The sequence below is a fragment of the Culex pipiens genome, chromosome 3, assembly GCF_016801865.2.
Source record: "Culex pipiens pallens isolate TS chromosome 3, TS_CPP_V2, whole genome shotgun sequence".
NCBI classification, from domain to species: Eukaryota; Metazoa; Arthropoda; class Insecta; order Diptera; family Culicidae; genus Culex; species Culex pipiens.
Window position 1 is genome coordinate 27,892,211 of NC_068939.1, and position 18,622 is coordinate 27,910,832.

The following is an 18,622-nucleotide window of genomic DNA, read 5'->3' on the forward strand; positions in this document are numbered from 1 at the left end:
CCTAAATTACAAAAATGGCTCTAGAAACTTCCCGTTTGAAGATAGAGCTTTGTGCTCTTCAGCAAAGTTGCTCAGAATAGTGTTCTCTACAACTTTTCTCAAGACACCAAAGCGCTATCTCGTCATCCCGCCAAAGTAAAAATTCTGAACCACCCTAAAATTTGGACCACCCTAATGTCCAACATACCAAAAGATGCCCCAATTGACCCTGATCATTTGTCCCGAAGACACCAAAGCTCTAAATCTTAACGTGTGGCCGCTATCAATTTTGTCACGCTAGATTTTGGTTTCGGACCACTGTGCAATGGAGGAAGAAACTATTTGAAATGCTGTAAACGAGTCGTCATTAAGTTACTGGGTTAATAAGGCTATGATCCAACTTTATTCAGCAAAATTTTCCTACTTAAAACGAACCCAGCTGCTGCGGCTCGGGCTGCGGCATCACCACGGTCGACGCAATTAGCGGTTTGCTCTGAAACGGAAAACAATTATCAGTCCCTTGCCAAGGGCGCGCCGCCCAACCTCGACTTACATGGCCAGTTTTGAAGATCAGCACTCGGATGAACGAGTTCTCCGGGGTGAGATCTACCGGGGGTAGCCCGTCGCCGGGGTCCGTAACGACGGTGATCTTAAAGTCCAGCTTCAGCGGTGCTCCCGGCACCAACATGGGGAGTTCGAGGTAGGGTCGATCGACCTGATAGTGCCGATGATCGGCCTGGATCAGGATGTTCAAATTGGTGGCCTCTTTCCGGGCGGAGATGTTCTCCAGGACGAGGAACAGCTTGAACACCGGTCCAAGGCCGAGCACCTCGGCGGCCATTTTGATCGCGGCCAGGCCGACGTCCCCGGACATGTTGCTGTCGGCGGAGCTGATGACGTCCACGGTGGCACGGGCCGCCGTGAGGCGCATCCGCCACAGTTCCGACTGGAACGAGTTGTGGATCGTGGCGGCGTGTTCCTTCTCGCGCAAGGTTTGCTCGACGAAGATCTTGGTCTTTTTAGGGATCTGCAGATTGCCGGACGCCTCCTCGCAGGCCGTCTTGACGTCGTAGATGTTCTCCGTCGTCGGGAACTCGGCCGTCCGTTTGAGGATCTTCACGATCAGCGAACCGTCGGAAGTGACCAGGATCAGTACGTGCTCCTCCTGGCCGAGGCGGCCGAACGTGAGGGCGGACACGGTCTCCGGAGCGTAGAACTGATCGACCAGCTTCTTCTGACAGTAGAACTGGACCAGACCTCCGCGGAGCGCCACACAGACCAGATTGATGCCCAGGTGGGGCAGACACACCGGCGTCATGCAAACCGCCGGCTGGGGCAACGTTACCGACCACAGCTTCTTGCCCTTTTTCGAGTAGCAAAGCAGATAATTGTCCATGCACACCACGACAATTGTCTGATCGATCGGCAGCAGTGCCAGCCCGGCGGCCGGATTTTCCAGCTTCACGATGTGCTGCCCGACGAGCCAACCTTTGCGCAAGAGGCACAGCGAACCTTCCCGCGTCGAGATCACCAACCTGAAGTCGATGTCGTACTGGCCACTGGCCGAGATGATACTCGGAGTACCCTGAAACGAGCATACACGGGCCTGGTGAAGTACTACAAAGGCCTGGGTGTCCAGGATTAGCAACTCTCCGGACTCTGTAGCCAGGATGAGACAGGACGCCGACTTAGTCTCGTTCGAGGTCTTCTTGATCGAGGCCATAGCAGTGATGACCGACAAACGTTCCAATGTTGTATCGGCGTTTGTTTTGATGAACGAGGCTCGACTGTCCTCGGGGAGTGCACACAGTTCCTGCGATAGCTCGGTCATCCTGGATAGATCCAACGTTCTAAGGGTATCGATAAGAGCATCAACGTTTTCCGGCTTCTCAATCGGTAACTTCTTCCAGACGTCCCGTTCAAGCGGATCAATGTCCAAACCAGGGATGGTAAACTTGTAGTAAGGTTTCATATTCCGGTAGAACAGTACCGATGAAGCTATGGCCACAGCAATGACTAAAATTAAATACCCAATAAGTTACGAAATTACAACCCCAAACCCAACAAAAATACTCGGAATCCTCGGTTCCTGCTCGCTAATGTAAAAACTCTCCACGGCCGCCGGAATCCCCGGCAGATTCTGCTCGCTGGTCAAGTTCGTCCCCTTGTACACCTTCAGCTTGGGCTTGGCATCAAAGTCAAACAGCGGCACGTCGACAATCACCAGCTGGTAGTAGTTATCGTTCTTCAGGTCGCACAGCGACATACAAGCCGGCAGGGTATGCAACGCGGCCGTCCCATCGCACTGCGCGTCCAGCCACTTCTCGGTGGCTTTCGTTTTGCTGCAAAAAAGGGTTCGGTGTCATAACCGCGTTTCGCGCTGCTTTCTTCAACCCATCTGGCCGTAATTATCCCCCGCGAGAAAGCCCTCAATCCAATGCCAACCCCGTACCGGAATTGCGTAACTAATCAGATTGGGCTTACCTTAGAAACATGACGAATATCCCGGAGAGACCCTAATCCGGACAACTCGGATTCGCTGCACTTTTGCTACGGGAAAATCTTTGTCACGAATCGTTGTTGGTTGGTTGGGGATTTGTTTGAACCCGACCGGTTACCGTTGGAAACAACAACGTGACTTGGACCTGGCCAGGTGGTGCGAGGGTGGGTGCTGCGCAGAATGGGATGCGCAAAAGTTTTGCCCCTTTTTTGGCGGGAAGGTAGCGATGGGAAAACAACTCGTTTTCGAGGTGCCGACCGACAGCGCGGTGGACAAATATGGGCGATGTTGTATTTTCCACCACCCTCTCTATCTGCATAATTGTGTGCTTTTCGCTTTCTGTGAATGAAAGTGAAATGGCAGAGGATGCAGCGGAAATCGTGCGCGGGAAATAACGCTGGAAATTGGTAATGGGTGCTTTAGAATTCAGATTTTGTTGTTGTTGGAAACGTGCAAAGTATACAATTACTGACACTTTCAATGTTTATATTACATTGAATTGCATAAATATAAAAAAAATATTTTAAAACGAACATAGAAAAACGAATCATTATTTAGGATTTTTGATCTTTGAACTGCTGATTAGAAACTAAAATAACAACTAATAATTATTGATACTTCAGTTTATTGCAATACTTCGATACAAGCATAACTTAAATTTTGTTTATGGTTAAAGCCGTTGCAAATATTTTTTTGAAGTTTACGTCCCTCGACTCTGGCCAAAGTCGAGAGGGCGGGGCAGGGGTGGCAAAAAAATAAATAAATATAAAATATTAAATTTCAAGCCATGGTTTTAACATTTGAATGAAAAAAGTGTTTTAAAATGTATTTTACACCTGTCCAGATGATTTGCAATCTTTAGTTTTAAAAATATCAAAGTATTGGCGAAACATTTTTTTTGTCCAAAACTAAACTTTTTGCAGTACTGTACAACGGAACTTCACAAAATAAAATATTGTTGATCGATCTCAAATATGCTAACTATGATTTTATTTTTCCATTCAAATTTTGAAGTTTTTTGAAAAAAAAATGTTTTGTCCCCTGATTTTTCGGACTAATTTTAAAGAGGGCGACATAAACTTCAAAAATATTTGCAACGGCCTAATACAAATTTTATTAAAAGCTGTTGTCTCCCAATATTTCAATTTTTCCCCAAAAATCGGTTTTCCAATGAACTTTTTCATATTATGCTATTTTTAACATCAATGTATTGAGCATTTGTTTGATACATTTTGCTTCAAAATTTTAAAAAGAAAACTTGAAAATTAAGAATCAGTTTTCGATGGATATTTATTTTTTCCAACTTATGGGCAAATTTCAACTGTTTTTTTCTTGCAGGGTTAAAAATATTGGTTGCGAAAAAATCCACTAAATTCATCCTGTTGGCAATCTAAACAACCATATGTACAGAGAAATATTCTATAAATTTTGTCAGAAATGTTGTAAAATTTTACTTGATTATTTTTTCAAAATGTATATAAAAAATGATCTTTTAGGCCGATGCAAATATTTAAAAAAGTTTTTGTCCCTCGGCCCTGGCCGAGGTCAAGGGGGGGGGGCAAAAAAATAAAAAAAAAATAAAAAATTTAAATAACAAGCCATAGTCTTCACATTTAAATGAAAAAAGTGTTTTAGAATGCATTTTACACTAGTTCAGTTGTTTTGCAATCATTAGTTTTCAAAAAATCTAAGATCTGACAAAAACAAAAATTGCATCGAAAAAAAAATTGCATCGAAAATTTTCAAAAAATCTTAAGATTTTTTAATAAACCCAAACATGCTAAAAATGTTTTTAAACGCAGGAGAATGTATTTTAATTTGATTTCAGCTGGTTGCACTTGAATTTTCATTGAAATTTTGAAGTTTATTGTAAAAATATTTTTTTTGCCCCCTGATTTTTCGGGCCAATTTTGAAGGGGGGGGGGGGGGGTGACAAAAACTTTAAAAAATATTTGTACCAGCCTTAAAACAATGAAAAATTGAAATTAAATGCCATTAAAAAAAACCAGGGCTGTGGAGTCGGAGTCGGAGTCGGAGCCGGAGTCGGTGGAGTCGAGTCTTTTTGGGAAGCCTGGAGTCGGAGTCGGAGTCGGAGTCGTAAAAACTCGAACAGCTGGAGTCGGAGTCGGAGCCGGAGTCGGCTAAATTTTATTAGCTGGAGTCGGAGTCGGAGTCGGAGCCGAAAATTTCTGATTACCCGGAGTTGGAGTCGGAGTCGGAGTTATCTTAAATTCAACAAAAAATATGTTTATTTTTTATTTTTTTAGTATTTGCTATAAAACAGATTAATTTACAAAACTTCTTATATTTTTAATTGTTTTTTCAAGTTGCATGCGCTGCGTTGCCATTTTTATTTTTAGAGATCACTAAATGATAACCTGTTAATCAGCTCTTACCCAAGTATGTAGCATCATAATAACTCAAAAAAAAAAACAGTATTGGTTTTGTTGTCAGAAATATTTAATTGCCGATATTTATGTACCCTTTAAACACAAATTTGACCAAATTTAATCTAGTTCTTTCTGAAAAAAGTACACACACAGTCATCTTATACCCCGATAGCGAGTGTCTTGGTGGTTTTAAGTAATCCAATGCTCAGGAAAAAAGTTACGAAGTACAAAAAAAATATATATATATAAATAATAATCAATATTTATGGAAATCGAAAACAAAAAATTCACTGACAGGATAACTCTTCCAATAAATATTCAACGATCATAACAATCTATTACTTGGAAATCAACATGCGTATTTTGATTATAACTTTGTACAAAAAATTAAAAGTGTCGCGCTTAAAATATTTCAAACTGTTATCAAATATAAAAAAAATTTGCAACTAATTTTGAAAATCATCATTGAATATGTTAAATACCTATATCGATTATCTTAATGTTTACTATTTCTCTACTAAAATCTGAGAATGTTGATCCTTAGGCAAACTATTTTGATATTTTTGCAAATTATCGTTGAACAAATCTCAAGATTTCAGGATATGACATGGATTTTTGTTTTTTATCCAATTCTAAGTTTTTTCATATATTTTCATGGAGGCGCACGACCATTCATAAAGCTACGTTTTAGGTGAAGATTCAAGAAGTATCGCGTGCCTCCTTTTAAACATGGAAAAAAAAAGTCAAATAAATCCAAAATTCCGAAGTAAAATATTTTCGAGGTTACGGATATTTGAAAAGGACCCCTTAAGCGTCTTTACCACGAAGATTTTTTTTAAAGATACATTGATTTGTAATAATAAACTTCTTCAGCCTTGGCGTGATGTCCCTGCACGTCTTAAAAATTTCAACGGAGCTTTAACAAATAGTTTCGTTTAAAATTGTTATGTAAAAATACAAGGTGACTATGATAGTCACTGTGCTTCTTATAATATGTCAACTTAAAAGTGAGCAAATTGAATTTATATGTTAAATCAATCATAAAGGCCAGCTTTCTTTTAATGATCATTAAAAAATAACAATTTAATATTTTAGCTTTTGATCAATTTAATGAAAATTTGCGTTTTTTTATTTCTGTTTCAATAACGTCTAAAACTTGTAAAACTAGAAACTTTTTTCCGGTTTTTTCCACTTAAAGAGTTTTTAAATAATCCTATTTATCAATGTTTTCGAAATAATAGTAAACTAACTTTTGAAATATTTAAAAATATGTGGAGTCGGAGTCGGAGTCGGAGCCAACCATTTTTTGAAAGCTGGAGTCGGAGTCGGAGTCGGAGTCGGCTAGAGTTGGTGGGCCGGAGTTGGAGTCGGAGTCGGAGTCGGTTGGATCTGAAAGCCGGAGCCGGAGTCGGAGTCGGAGTCGGCTAATCCCAGAAAGCCGGAGTCGGAGTCGGAGTCGGAGTCGCTTGAAATATGACCCGACTCCGCAGCCCTGAAAAAAACATTTTCAAATTGAATTGCAATCAAACAATGTAATTTAATGTAAAAATGAAGAAAATAAAAAAAACGAAAAAAAAATGTTCTTGATTCATTTGTTCCGGGTTTCCCGAAATTGAAAAAAATACACATTTCAGTCTTGGTATTAAAATTAGGCTGCGAAAAGAGTGGAACAGTTGAATATAAGGTAATTGAAAGGATTTATAAATTGTATGTGGCATACATTTGACTTATTAAGAAAAATTGTTAAAATTTCAGTGTACAGATCCGTAGAATGTCAAATTTTCAATATCTTTTGAGTGTGTGGTTAAGTATATTTAAAAGATTGGGTGTCTTATTTCCGTTATTTTATAAATTATTTTAATATCGAAATAAATGTTTACAAATTGTTATTATTTCACAGGTACCGGCATCATGGACAAATCTAACGAATTGAGACAGTTGTTGAATCTTTTGTTTTATACAATGTTTCAATATTTTTGATTGATTTCGGTAAAAACAGGAACAGAACAACAAAATTAGTACACCGATTTCCAAATTTAATGCTGTAAAATCTTCTGTCCTATAGGATATTAGACAGTAGTCCTGGTTTTCCTCAGTTGGCCGGATGACTTAAATGAAGATAAACGATTATTTCTAGATTTTTTAAATAGGTCCTATAAACATATAAAACACAATAGTTTCCTTTTCAAAAAAAAAACTCTAGATTTGAAAAATATTAGTTTTACAAAAATCTAATTCTGAACGGATATAAGATTAACATTGACTAGATATCAGATAAGAGCAGTTCTCTAGGATTTCGGTCATTCGATTTTTTTGTATTTTTTAATCCGACTGAAACTTTTTTGGTGCCTTCGGTACACCCAAAGAAGCCATTTTGCATCATTAGTTTGTCCATATAATTTTCCATACACATTTGGCAGCTGTCCATACAAAAATGATGTATGAAAATTCAAAAATCTGTATCTTTTGAAGGAATTTTTTGATCGATTTGGTGTCTTCGGCAAAGTTGTAGGTATGAATACGGACTACACTGGAGAAAAATGATACACGGTAAAAAAAATGGTGATTTTTTTTATTTAACTTTTTATCACTAAAACTTGATTTGCAAAAAAAAACTATTTTTAATTTTTTTTATTTTTTGATATGTTTTAGAGGCCATCAAATGCCAACTTTTCAGAAATTTGCAGGTTGTGCAAAAAATCTTTGACCGAGTTATAAATTTTTTAATCAATACTGATTTTTTCAAAAAATCGAAATTTTGGTCGCAAGAATTTTTCAACTTAATTTTTTGATGTAAAATTGAATTTGCATTCAAAAAGTACTTTAGTGAAATTTTGATGAGGTGCACCGTTTTCAAGCTATAGCCATTTTTATGTAACTTTTTTCAAAATAGTCGCAGTTTTTCATTTTTTAAAATTAGTGCACATGTTTGTCCACTTTTGAAAAAAATATTTTTGAAAAGCTGAAAAAATTCTCTATATTTTGCTTCTTCGGACTTTGTCGATACGACCTTTAGTTGCTGAGATATTGCAATGCAAAGGTTTAAAAACAGGAAAATTGATGTTTTCTAAATCTCACCCAAAAAACCCACCATTTTTCAATGTCGATATCTCAGCAACTAATGGTCCGATTTTCAATGTTAATATATGAAACATTTGTGAAATTTTCCGATCTTTTCGAAAACAACATTTCAAAATTTTCAAATCAAGACTTACATTTCAAAAGGGCCAAACATTCAATATTACGCCCTTTTAAAATGTTAGTCTTGATTTGAAAATTTTGAAAATATTGTTTTCGAAAAGATCGGAAAATTTCACAAATGTTTCATATTTTAACATTGAAAATCGGACCATTAGTTGCTGAGATATCGACATTAGAAAATGGTGGGTTGTTTGGGTGAGACTTAGAAAACATAAATTTTCCTGTTTTTAAACCATTGCATTGCAATATCTCAGCAACTAAAGGTCGTATCAACAAAGTCCGAAGAAGCAAAATAAAGAGAATTTTCTCAGCTTTTCAAAAATATTTTTTTCAAAAGTGGGCAAACATGTGCACTAATTTAAAAAAATGAAAAACTGCGACTATTTCGAAAAAAGTTACATAAAAATGGCTATAACTTGAAAATGGTGCACTTTATCAAAATTTCACTAAAGTACTTTTTGATGGCAAATTCAATTTTACATCGAAAAATAAAGTTGAAAAAATTTTGCGACCCAGATTTCGATTTTTTGAAAAAATCAGTATTGCTTAAAAAATTCATAACTCGGTCAATGATTTTTTGCACAACCTGCAAATTTCTGAAAAGTTGGCATTTGATGTCCTCTAAAACATATCAAAAAATAAAAAAAAATTAAAATAGTGTTTTTTTCGCAAATCAAGTTTTAGTGATAAAAAGTTAATTGAAAAAATCACAAATTTTTTTTTACCGTGTATCATTTTTTTCCAGTGTAGTCCGTATCCATACCTACACTTTTGCCGAAGACACCAAATCGATCAAAAAATTCTTTCAAAAGATACAGATTTTTGAATTTTCATGCATCATTTTTGTATGGACAGCTGCCAAATTTGTATGGAAAATTATATGGACAAACTAATGATGCAAAATGGCTTCTTTGGGTATACCGAAGGCACCAAAAAAGTTTCAGTCGGATTTAAAAAATACAAAAATTAAAATTGAAGAAAAAAGACCGATTTCGTAGAGAATTGCTCATAGACAAAACATTTTTGTTAAATTTTTTTAGTCATATTAAAAGAAATAAAATTTGTTTTTCTAGATATTAAAAAAAATAAGAAGCTGCTTTTTTTTGGTGTCATCTAGTATCCTTGGAAACGAACTTGATTTTCAATATATGTGAATCAATAATTTTTTTAATTTTCATTTTTTAAAGGGTTAAAATGGATGAAAATAAACATTTTTATGCATGTTTCTATTGTGAAATTGTCTCAGAAACAAGAATATGATAAAATTATCACCAGAAAATGGGATCTAAGGGTCCCCCGAGCAAAAATTTACAACCATAAAATTAACTTAAAGTAAAAGTGTCTATTTAATATGTTAAACTGCCTTACCCAAAGCGTTCTCAGTCTCAGATTGTAGTTTCAGATGTCCCCTACAAGCTGCAGGTCGATCCGAGTTGATATCTGGATGGAACACTTTTTTATTTGAGTTTGAAAATTATGCTATTTTTTCACTAAAATGCAAATAACTCCCTTTAGATTTAACCAATTGGGATGCTTCTTCCTGCAATTTGTTGCATTTTTTAAGCCCTTTCAGATGTATTTTGAATTTTGAAATTTAATTGAATTTTGCCTAAATTATAGCCTTTTTAACATTTTTGACATTTTTGAACCTTCAAACTTTGTGTCCCGATTTGCCCCACTTCCCGATGACCTAGAGCGCTCATATTTTGGCCAGATGCTAGTTTTATGTACAAACAACCCCTAAAAATTTCAGGCAGATTGATGAGGTCGATGCGAAATGGGTATGCTTTGCTCGTGGACTCGGTCTTAATTATTTGATTTCTAGCTATAAAAACGTAACAAAGATTTAACAAACAATTTAGCATTTCAAAAATATTCAGGGATCCCGAGAATCACAAGGATTTAAAAAATAGAATCCCGTTTTTCGGTAAATTCAAAACTCATGAAAATTAGACGCCCTAGTTTCGATCAAATGAAAACAACTCTTTTTAAAATAGCTGTTTCATTATCTGTGATCCGGCTCGTGTCTGCTTAAGCATTATTGCATGCAAAAGTTTCATTTATCAGCGCTTTTCGATTGCGCCTGAATGTAGGTTCAGCATTGCTTCGAAACTTGCTACAAACGCTTGGAGTGAATTCAGTTTCTCATTAAATGACCACCCATGGACAGATTGTTTTTACGAAGAAGAAATTTAAGTCTTCTTTCATGTCAAATTATTTGAGATTTTAGTTGTAAAATTCTTCATTAATTGAATGTTAAGGAATTAAATGTTCCTTATATGCGAATGCGAATCTTACTGCATGGAAAAATTATATACAAAAACTGAATATTTGAAATTGCTTGATCACTTACAATTAAGTTTTTTAGTTGAAGGTGCTGTCGGCCAAAATTGGAAAACAGATGGTTATAACTTCTGATTCAATACAAATCGTTCGGATATATATTTGCTTAATCAATGTAACCCAAAACTAAAAATATAAATAAAACAAATTTCCAATTTGTTTAGAGATGCTTTGCTTTATTTTCTAATTAGCACTAATTCATAAAACTAACAAAAATTTCCCGTGCACGCTCGATCTAACCTTGACTGAATTGCAGTCCCCGGTTCAACGTTCTTGTATGGTGGTACCATACTAGCTGAGCGTGTGCACTAGCACAAGACAAGAACAGTCACACCGTCTTGAAACGCTCAAGTCACTAACTAAAAACAACCACCGGAACACGATTCGTTGATAACACGCACCAATACAACCGGCATTCAATCTAATCAACACAGTTTTTTTCCCCAACATCACCCGACGACGCCGGTGGAGCCGCCTGGCGGCGAGTTTCCAAACCTCGATCTTCCCCAACTTTGGCGCCTTTCCGACATCGCACTTCTCAGTCCAGTTCAGTCCACCGGTCAGTTAAGGTGCGTTTCGCGGGTTTTAATTTGGCACAGAGGTTTTGGATTAAGCTTAGCATTAGCATAAAATTGGCACAAATCTCAACAGGTCAGCCTATTGTGACGACATTGGTCTGTTTCCCACAAAGTTTGCAATTTTTGTCCATAAAACGTGGAAAACTGTGGCGCGTGGGCGCGCGCGGAAAAGCGTCCCATGGTTGGTTGCACCTTAAGCGGAGTGAAGCAAAGTGTAAATTATTTCTTTTGGTCATGGGAAAACGAACATCTGTCCAGCTAACCGTGCTGGAAAACAACTGTTCAACCAGTGACAAATCATATTTCTAAGCTTGAATTGACCTCAGTGGATCCAAAATAATTGCATAATTGCGCGCACATCAGGCGATGACTCGATGATCATCAAGGTGAAAGTAACAAATTGAGCATAAGTTCGGTAGTTGGTTTGGATTGCGGTGCCAAATTATTAATTTGAAAGTTCAATGGCTTTCTAACACGTGCACCCGAGTGTTTCGTACTGTGCGCGTGTGTGAATTGTTTATGAACCGTCATCGGCTCGTGTCGCACGCAGTCAAGAGTTTGAAATGAACTGACGATACTTAAAGCACGCGCTGAATAATATGAAAATGACCTGATGGGTTAAGAGTCCGATTAGATTTAAACTGGTTTGCCTTGCTCGTGTCAAACAGCGATTTTTTTAGCGGTTGTCAAAAGTGATTGACATGTTGCAATGTTGATGACCTCCTCACTGAGGCAATGAAATCAAGCTTAAAATCTAGAGTTTTTTTTGTTAGGTCCTATAAACATATGAAAGACAATAGTTTATTGGTCCTTTTCAAAAAAAACTCTGGAAATGAACTTTTTGTAAAGTTTCCTAGAGCCACAATCAAACTGAGCACCGACTTCTCAACTCAATCTCAATCTCAGTATTGTTTTTATCGATCATAGCAGGGTTTATTCTATTCGGCTGGAAATCTCATAAGGCCTATATTAAAACTTATAGTTTTCATACAATTTTGAATGTGACGAATGACCAATTTAGGTTTAAGTCACGTTAATAAAATAAACAACAAAATAAATTTTTGAAAAATAAATGATTTAAGACATAGTCACAGGGACGATAATCGCAAAAAAGGTGTTCAAATTATCACTCTGCACTTCACGTTGATCGTGCTATCTTGTCGCAGGTGCCTGTTTTGCAATTCTCTGCCAAGACCGAGAATGGATTTTATTAGTACTGTTTTATTTAACTCAAACATTGTGGGGGTTATTTTGTGCCATTGGTTCACCCATACAAGCCTCCATACAATTTTGACAGCTGTCCATACAAAAATGTTACGTAAATATTGGAAAATCTGTTTCTATTCAATGAATTTTCTGTCTTCGGCAAAGTTGCAGGTATTGTTGAGGACTATTCAGAAAAAATAGGCATACGGAAAAAAAATTTAAGATTTTTTAATTAACTTTTTTTTAGAAAAAACTAAATTTCCCATTATACGTATTTTTTGATATTCGAGATTTTTTGATACGTTTTAGGGAACAAAAACCCGCAACTTTTGAGCCATTCCAAGTAACATTTCAGGCTTTATCATAGCTGTTACAACCGCTATAAAACCTATCAGCCAAAACCAACATTAACACTTGTAGCCCCAATGGGGTCAAAAAAGTTGGAAATGCATTTTCACCGGCTCATACAACCATCGGAAAAAAGTTGGAAATGCCTTTTTTTATTTAACTCAACGTGAAGACTTCCATCATTGTCATGATTTTTCGTTCAAAGATATAAATTTTGCATCGCTTTCAATATTTTGGCAAAATTCCATCAACAAGTTGTTTAGACTAGTTCCCTACACATGCTGATTCCTTTTGGTAACGATTATCCCATTCCTTGCAAAGTTATGGAAATCGCCATTAATCAATGATTGCCAACTAAGACGTCAATGACTGTGCCACACAATTACATAAATTTTGAAACACAATTGATTTAGATCAAAAATTCCTTCAGTGGCTTCAAGAAAGCATCAACCGGCACATGCTGATTCCTTTTGGTGCTGAAATTCATTAATATGAATTATATACAGAATATTTTATAGTAATGATCAATTTTCTCCGAAAATGATCAACGGCTTCACCTTAAGGTAGACGCATCTGTTTTGGATCTACCTTATTGGAGGTGATTCTTGACATTCTTCCGGATCGAATGCAACAAGAATCATCCAAATCGGTTGAGTTTTCGCCGAGATACAGCCGGTTGAAGTTGCATTTCCAACTTTTTTGACCCCCTTGGTGCTTCGCGTAAGTTTTGACCCCGTTGGTGCTACAAGTGTTAAGACCACTTAGTCGTAACAAGATCCCCAGAACCCTGCTGAACCCCTCTTAAAACCCAAAAGGACCTTCGCAAAAAGGTTGTCACGGCCCATTTAAAACTTACACAGAAGTTCAAGGCTTTACAACTGAATCCTAACAAACACCTCAATGCCTTGATGAAACCTTTGTTAACCCTCTAGTGCCCAAATTTTGTTTTTCGAAAATTTTTATTTTTCCCGTGTTCAGGAAGTCATTTTGAGCAACTTTTGTTCTACAAAAAACTTAACTTATCTTGTTTTATGTTTTTCTTGTTTCATTTTTAGTATTTTAATTTGCATTTATCTTGTTTAGTTTATGTTTGTTTTTAGTAGTATTTGACCTATTCTACCACCTCCTATCATTACATTTTGCCTATCTAATTTTTTCATGTTTTTACAGTCACTTTTTCAATTTTTTGCTTGTTTTTCACATTTTCTGCTATAAAATGGCACCATTATCATTTAAATTGTAAAAAAATGCGTAGAGGCATAGTCTGGGACACTACAAAAATTACTGCATACTTCTTTTTACTTAAAATATAGGAAATGTTAGTAAAAACACAGCCAAAGTTGATCCCTAAACAAATGACATTTTTAAAAACCTTGGCAAAGTCACATAAAACAAGTAAAACTTCCAACCCATAAATTTTCTAAAATTATACGAGTTCTTCTTTCCAATGCTTTTTAAAGATCAAAAATTGGTTGAAAATTTGATTTTTAGTGATTTTTTGAATCGAAGCCCGTCTAAAGGCGGGGTTGGGTTGTAGAGGGTTAAAACCCAGTCAGGAATTATGATAAAATTACATTTCATACATTTTACATTTTACATTTCATTACACTTCAAACGTCTTATAGCAAACAGGTTTTATTCTGGCAAAAAAATAAGTCGTCGTCCTGCCAAATTATTTAATGGAGATGTTTGTCAAAAATGGCGATGATTATATGATAGATATTGGAGTAAATTAAAATAATGTCAAAGCTTATTCCTCGCGATTGGTGACTCAAATTCAGCAGCGGTTTACGTTATTTCTTTTTTTTTCTGTCAAGATGGCGGACAATCATATTCAATAAGACCACGCGTTCAGCGCCATATTTAAACATTACTATTTGGCTGCGTCAAATGCTCTTTTAGGAACTTATGGTTTTAAGTAAGTTTTTTGCATGTCTTAAGGCATTTGACAGCAACACCCTTGGTTTGAATGAAGCATGCGATACAACCATTTGACATAGCATTGTCATCTGGTTTTCAAGACTCTCTTAAAACTTTCACAAAACCTTATTAAAAGCCGGTTGGCTTTTATTTTCACCAAGTTTAATGTCCGAGGCCGAAATAAAACTATTAAGCAATCATGATGCTTCCATAAAACCTCAATAAAACTAGGTGGTGGTTAAATGGTTGATTACTTGGGGCAAAATTCTGCCTAATTTCAGCTTTTTAGTTTCCCCCTTCAATGCACATAGTTATTATTTGATCTGTAAGTGTATTAAGCAATGTTTTCAACATATCTTAGTATTTTTCTTTCGAAGCTTCTTTTGCATCCTGGCGAGCTAAAGTTTGTTCAGCCGTTCCAGAGAAAACGTATAGAATTGTTAATTAATTTATAATTATTTCAAAAACTGCTCTAAAATTTTGAGTAAAACACATTTGATTTGTTTTAGCACTATTTTCAGGGACTGCTCGGTTGTATGATTAAATGTTTATAAAAAAAAAACTTTGAATTCAGGCTCGTTTGTAATAAATAGAGGTCCCGCCCGTGTGGATCAATCGGACCGCGCACTGGACTCTCAATCCAGAGGTCGCTGGTTCGAATCCCGCGGCGGGCGCTCTAAAATTCTTTGTGTAAATATGGGTATTCGGCGCCGTCGCTCCGTGCCATACTTTCATACACTTAGGAGCCCAGGGCGGCGAAGTCCTTGTAGATAAAAAAAAGGAAGACACTAGTGGTTGGTACTAGCAATGGTGGCCGACAGCTATAAAGTCAACTTCGTTTTTGTAATAAATACATATAAAGTGTCAACATTTTAGATGAATTGCTCCTGACAAAAAATTACTCATTCCTGAAATTGTTTGTTTCAATAAAGAAAAAATGAACCAACTAGAAGTTAAATATAACCACTACCAGGCTATTTCTGCAGTTTCATCGTTGACGCATATCGTCCACATGATTTAATAACCTATCTAAAAACACAAACTTTTTGCATGATTCTCCAAACATTCTTGTAGAATACAAATAAGAAATCCTCCAAATGACGCAAGTAAGTAATGTCCACCAAACTGGAAACCTTCGCGAGCCGAGATTCCATCAAGCGTTTAGGGACAAGTACTAAGCTTGCACTTAATACACTCGCTAAGTACCTTGTCGCTGCTCTCGAAAAACCCATCACGCCTAAACTGTTGGCTAGCGTATAGTTTACCTCCACTTGCGTAACCGTATAACAGTAGGTATGTATACTTCACCTACTAATGCTGCATATTAATTGCACTTGATAATATTTTTTCATGTTTGCACAAAAGACGTTCCTCTTCACCTTGCTGATCCAAATAGCTGACAATGAGGATAAAAATGATTTAAAAAAAATGTTGTGATTATAATGTTCAATTGCTTTTTATGTTAACTTCGTATATACCTTGACTAAAAATAGGGAACAATGACCAGCAGTTGGAAAAAAAAAATATTTTGTATAAAATTTTGATAAACCTGTCGAATCCGAATTTCAACAAAAAAATCTTCAACGTTTCGTTCTGCCATGTTTTCTTCTTTAAGGTCTTATGACCCCCTTTTAAAACATTTCTTTAGCTCTCCAACATCAAACGAAATAACTTCTGTCGATATGTCAACAGCGCGGGCATTAACCTGTCATCCATGAAATGACATAGCGTCGATAACCATCGATTGCAAGTTGCGAGTGAACTTGTTGTTTTTTGTCATCGCGACCACGATTAGATATTCTAATCATTTTCCGAGCTCCATCAACTGCCAGGGCGACGGTCGCTTAGCCTGAGTTGAGCGAGTACGAAGTTCATCAAGGTTTCGCCGACGATATGAATTATGGTCAACGGAAACAAATTGGCGCTTCATCGTTGCGAAACCGTAACTTGGAGTAAATGCATTTTTTTTTTTCAATGTTTATGCAATTTTATTAGTTTGTTATTGTATATATATTTTTATTTTTATTTCTCTTATAAGATTAATTTTAAATTTTACAAACTTCTAAAACTTCACGGCATAATGACCATGTCAAACGTGATGGCAACGTGCTACTTTAGCCGGTCCAAGATTGACCATCACCGGCTTCTGAGTTGGCTTGACAGGCCAATAGGAGGTAAATAATATATAAAAAAAACGCCACAGTCTAATTACGAATGAACACACGCGTTTTCAACCTTCCATTAAGGTGCGAGTACTTGTAGCTGATAAAGTGCAGCCAGGTTGGACGGCTGGACCGAAAGTTGCCAGTTGCCAAGGTTTTGGATTCGGCACGAACCGGCACGAACATCAAAGTGTGCGGGTTGGTAACTTATGACTTTTATGGCTCACTGTTTATGATAGCATTGGATGAGTTGCTAGATTTGATCGCGATATGGATGAGTATGATTTTATATAATATTTGCCAATGTGAAAGGAAATATTGTTCGCGAAGATTTACCACTTTTTTAGGGCAAAATTATGCCATTTTCAGTGAGTTTATAGCAGTTTCTGTTTTTTTTTATTAAGGTATATGTTTCTCTTTCGAATCATGCTCATGATCCAATTTTTATTATTACCAATCGAAAAGTCAATCTTGAGAATCTTGACGGCAAAATAACATTCATGCGGGGAAACAAAAGTTTCACAGAAAAAAATCATATTCAAAGGATGTTTTCGGAATTGCATAAAATTTTGTATTTAACTCACTGCAAAACTTGATTTTATCAGCACTTTTCGTATTTATCCAATGTACGACTCATTCTGAAGAAAAACTGGTTTTCACAACTTGTTGCATAAACTAGTAAACAAGAAAAAACAAAAAAAATGGCAAATAGTAATGATAAACCAAATAAATACATAAAAATAAACATAAACTAAACATGACAAATGTAAATTCAAAAACAACAAATGAAGCAAGAAAAGCAAGAGAAGTAAAGTATTTCATATAACAAAAGTTGCTCTAAAATTGACCTCCTGAACAAGGGAAAAATAAAAAATTGGGCATTATAAGGTTAATAGTACAATGTAACAAAAGTCATCAATACAAATCAACTATAATGAATATAAATGAAAATGATTTATTGAATTTTTAATCTTTTGCTCATTCCAGCTTTAAATAGACCTCAACCCAATTATCAACCATGTCTTTGGATCAGGTAAATACACAAAAGTTCACCCAAGGATTATTTCCTCGTTCGAACTTAATTTCACCTTCCATATGGTCCGATCCATTCAAAAGTCAATTGAACAAACAGTTGCATAAGCCATTTTTATACACTAACACACCCATTATAAAATTGATAACAGTTCATCAACAAATTGGAGCACTCCGATAAGAAATTCACACCGCCGCTGAGTCAGACTCAATCTTTTCGTTTTTAAATAAAGCTTTCTGAGTGTTTGATAACACCGTCTGACTCAATTTCTGATAAGTCGTTACTAAGCAACTTTTCCCCCCTCCCAAAATTTACAGAAGTTCACCGAGTCCGCCGAGAAGGTCAAAACCTTCACGAAGCGTCCCACCGACCAGGAACTGCTGGAGCTGTACGCCCTGTTCAAGCAGGCCTCCGTCGGGGACAACACCACCGACAAGCCCGGCATGTTCGACCTGAAGGGTAAGGCCAAGTGGCAGGCGTGGACGGACAAGAAGGGAACCGGCCAGGACGCTGCCAAGGAGGCGTACATCAAGCTGGTGGAGGAGCTGAGCGCCAAGTATGCGTGATTTGCGGTGGAAGTTGCAAAGTCAATTGGGGGCATTGGCGAAGTTTGGTGACGACAGCTCTATTTAAACTTGTTAAGCGTAAGATTTTTTTGTTAACTTTCCATGAAATAAACATTTTGGTGGACATTTGAAAAATAAAACCTTTTTTTTCTATGAAAGAAACGATTAGAAATCAATTTTTGAACCAATTTTGAATCTTGAAAGTGCAATAGAAAATATTGGGTATCATAATTGTACTTGTTTTATAAGACTTTGCCAATGTTTTGAAAAATGTGTATTTATTAGGTGAATTTGGGCCGTTTTATGTTAAACTAATATTCCCTTCTGTCATGCCGGAATTAATTAGCAATAATTTTTGTTTAGATTTGTTTGAATACAATTGGTTGCAATTTAAAA

The 18,622-nt window shown here is 36.5% G+C and overlaps 2 protein-coding genes across 2 annotated transcripts; one reads left to right on the top strand and one right to left on the bottom strand.

The window, feature by feature from the left end:
- Nucleotides 1-339: 339 nt before the first annotated feature.
- LOC120426258 (Bardet-Biedl syndrome 1 protein homolog) lies at nucleotides 340-2,658 on the bottom strand. Its single transcript, XM_039590998.2, has 4 exons — nucleotides 2,464-2,658; nucleotides 2,053-2,321; nucleotides 533-1,995; nucleotides 340-472 (listed from the first exon to the last, which is right to left on the bottom strand). The coding sequence occupies exons 1-4, from the start codon at nucleotides 2,472-2,474 to the stop codon at nucleotides 404-406; spliced, it is 1,812 nt and encodes a 603-aa protein (XP_039446932.2). The 5' UTR covers nucleotides 2,475-2,658; the 3' UTR covers nucleotides 340-403.
- Nucleotides 2,659-10,943: 8,285 nt separating this feature from the next.
- LOC120426394 (acyl-CoA-binding protein homolog) lies at nucleotides 10,944-18,361 on the top strand. Its single transcript, XM_039591153.2, has 3 exons — nucleotides 10,944-10,982; nucleotides 17,615-17,660; nucleotides 17,978-18,361. Exons 2-3 carry the CDS (start codon nucleotides 17,646-17,648, stop codon nucleotides 18,224-18,226), a joined length of 264 nt encoding a protein of 87 aa, XP_039447087.1. The 5' UTR covers nucleotides 10,944-10,982; nucleotides 17,615-17,645; the 3' UTR covers nucleotides 18,227-18,361.
- Nucleotides 18,362-18,622: the final 261 nt, after the last annotated feature.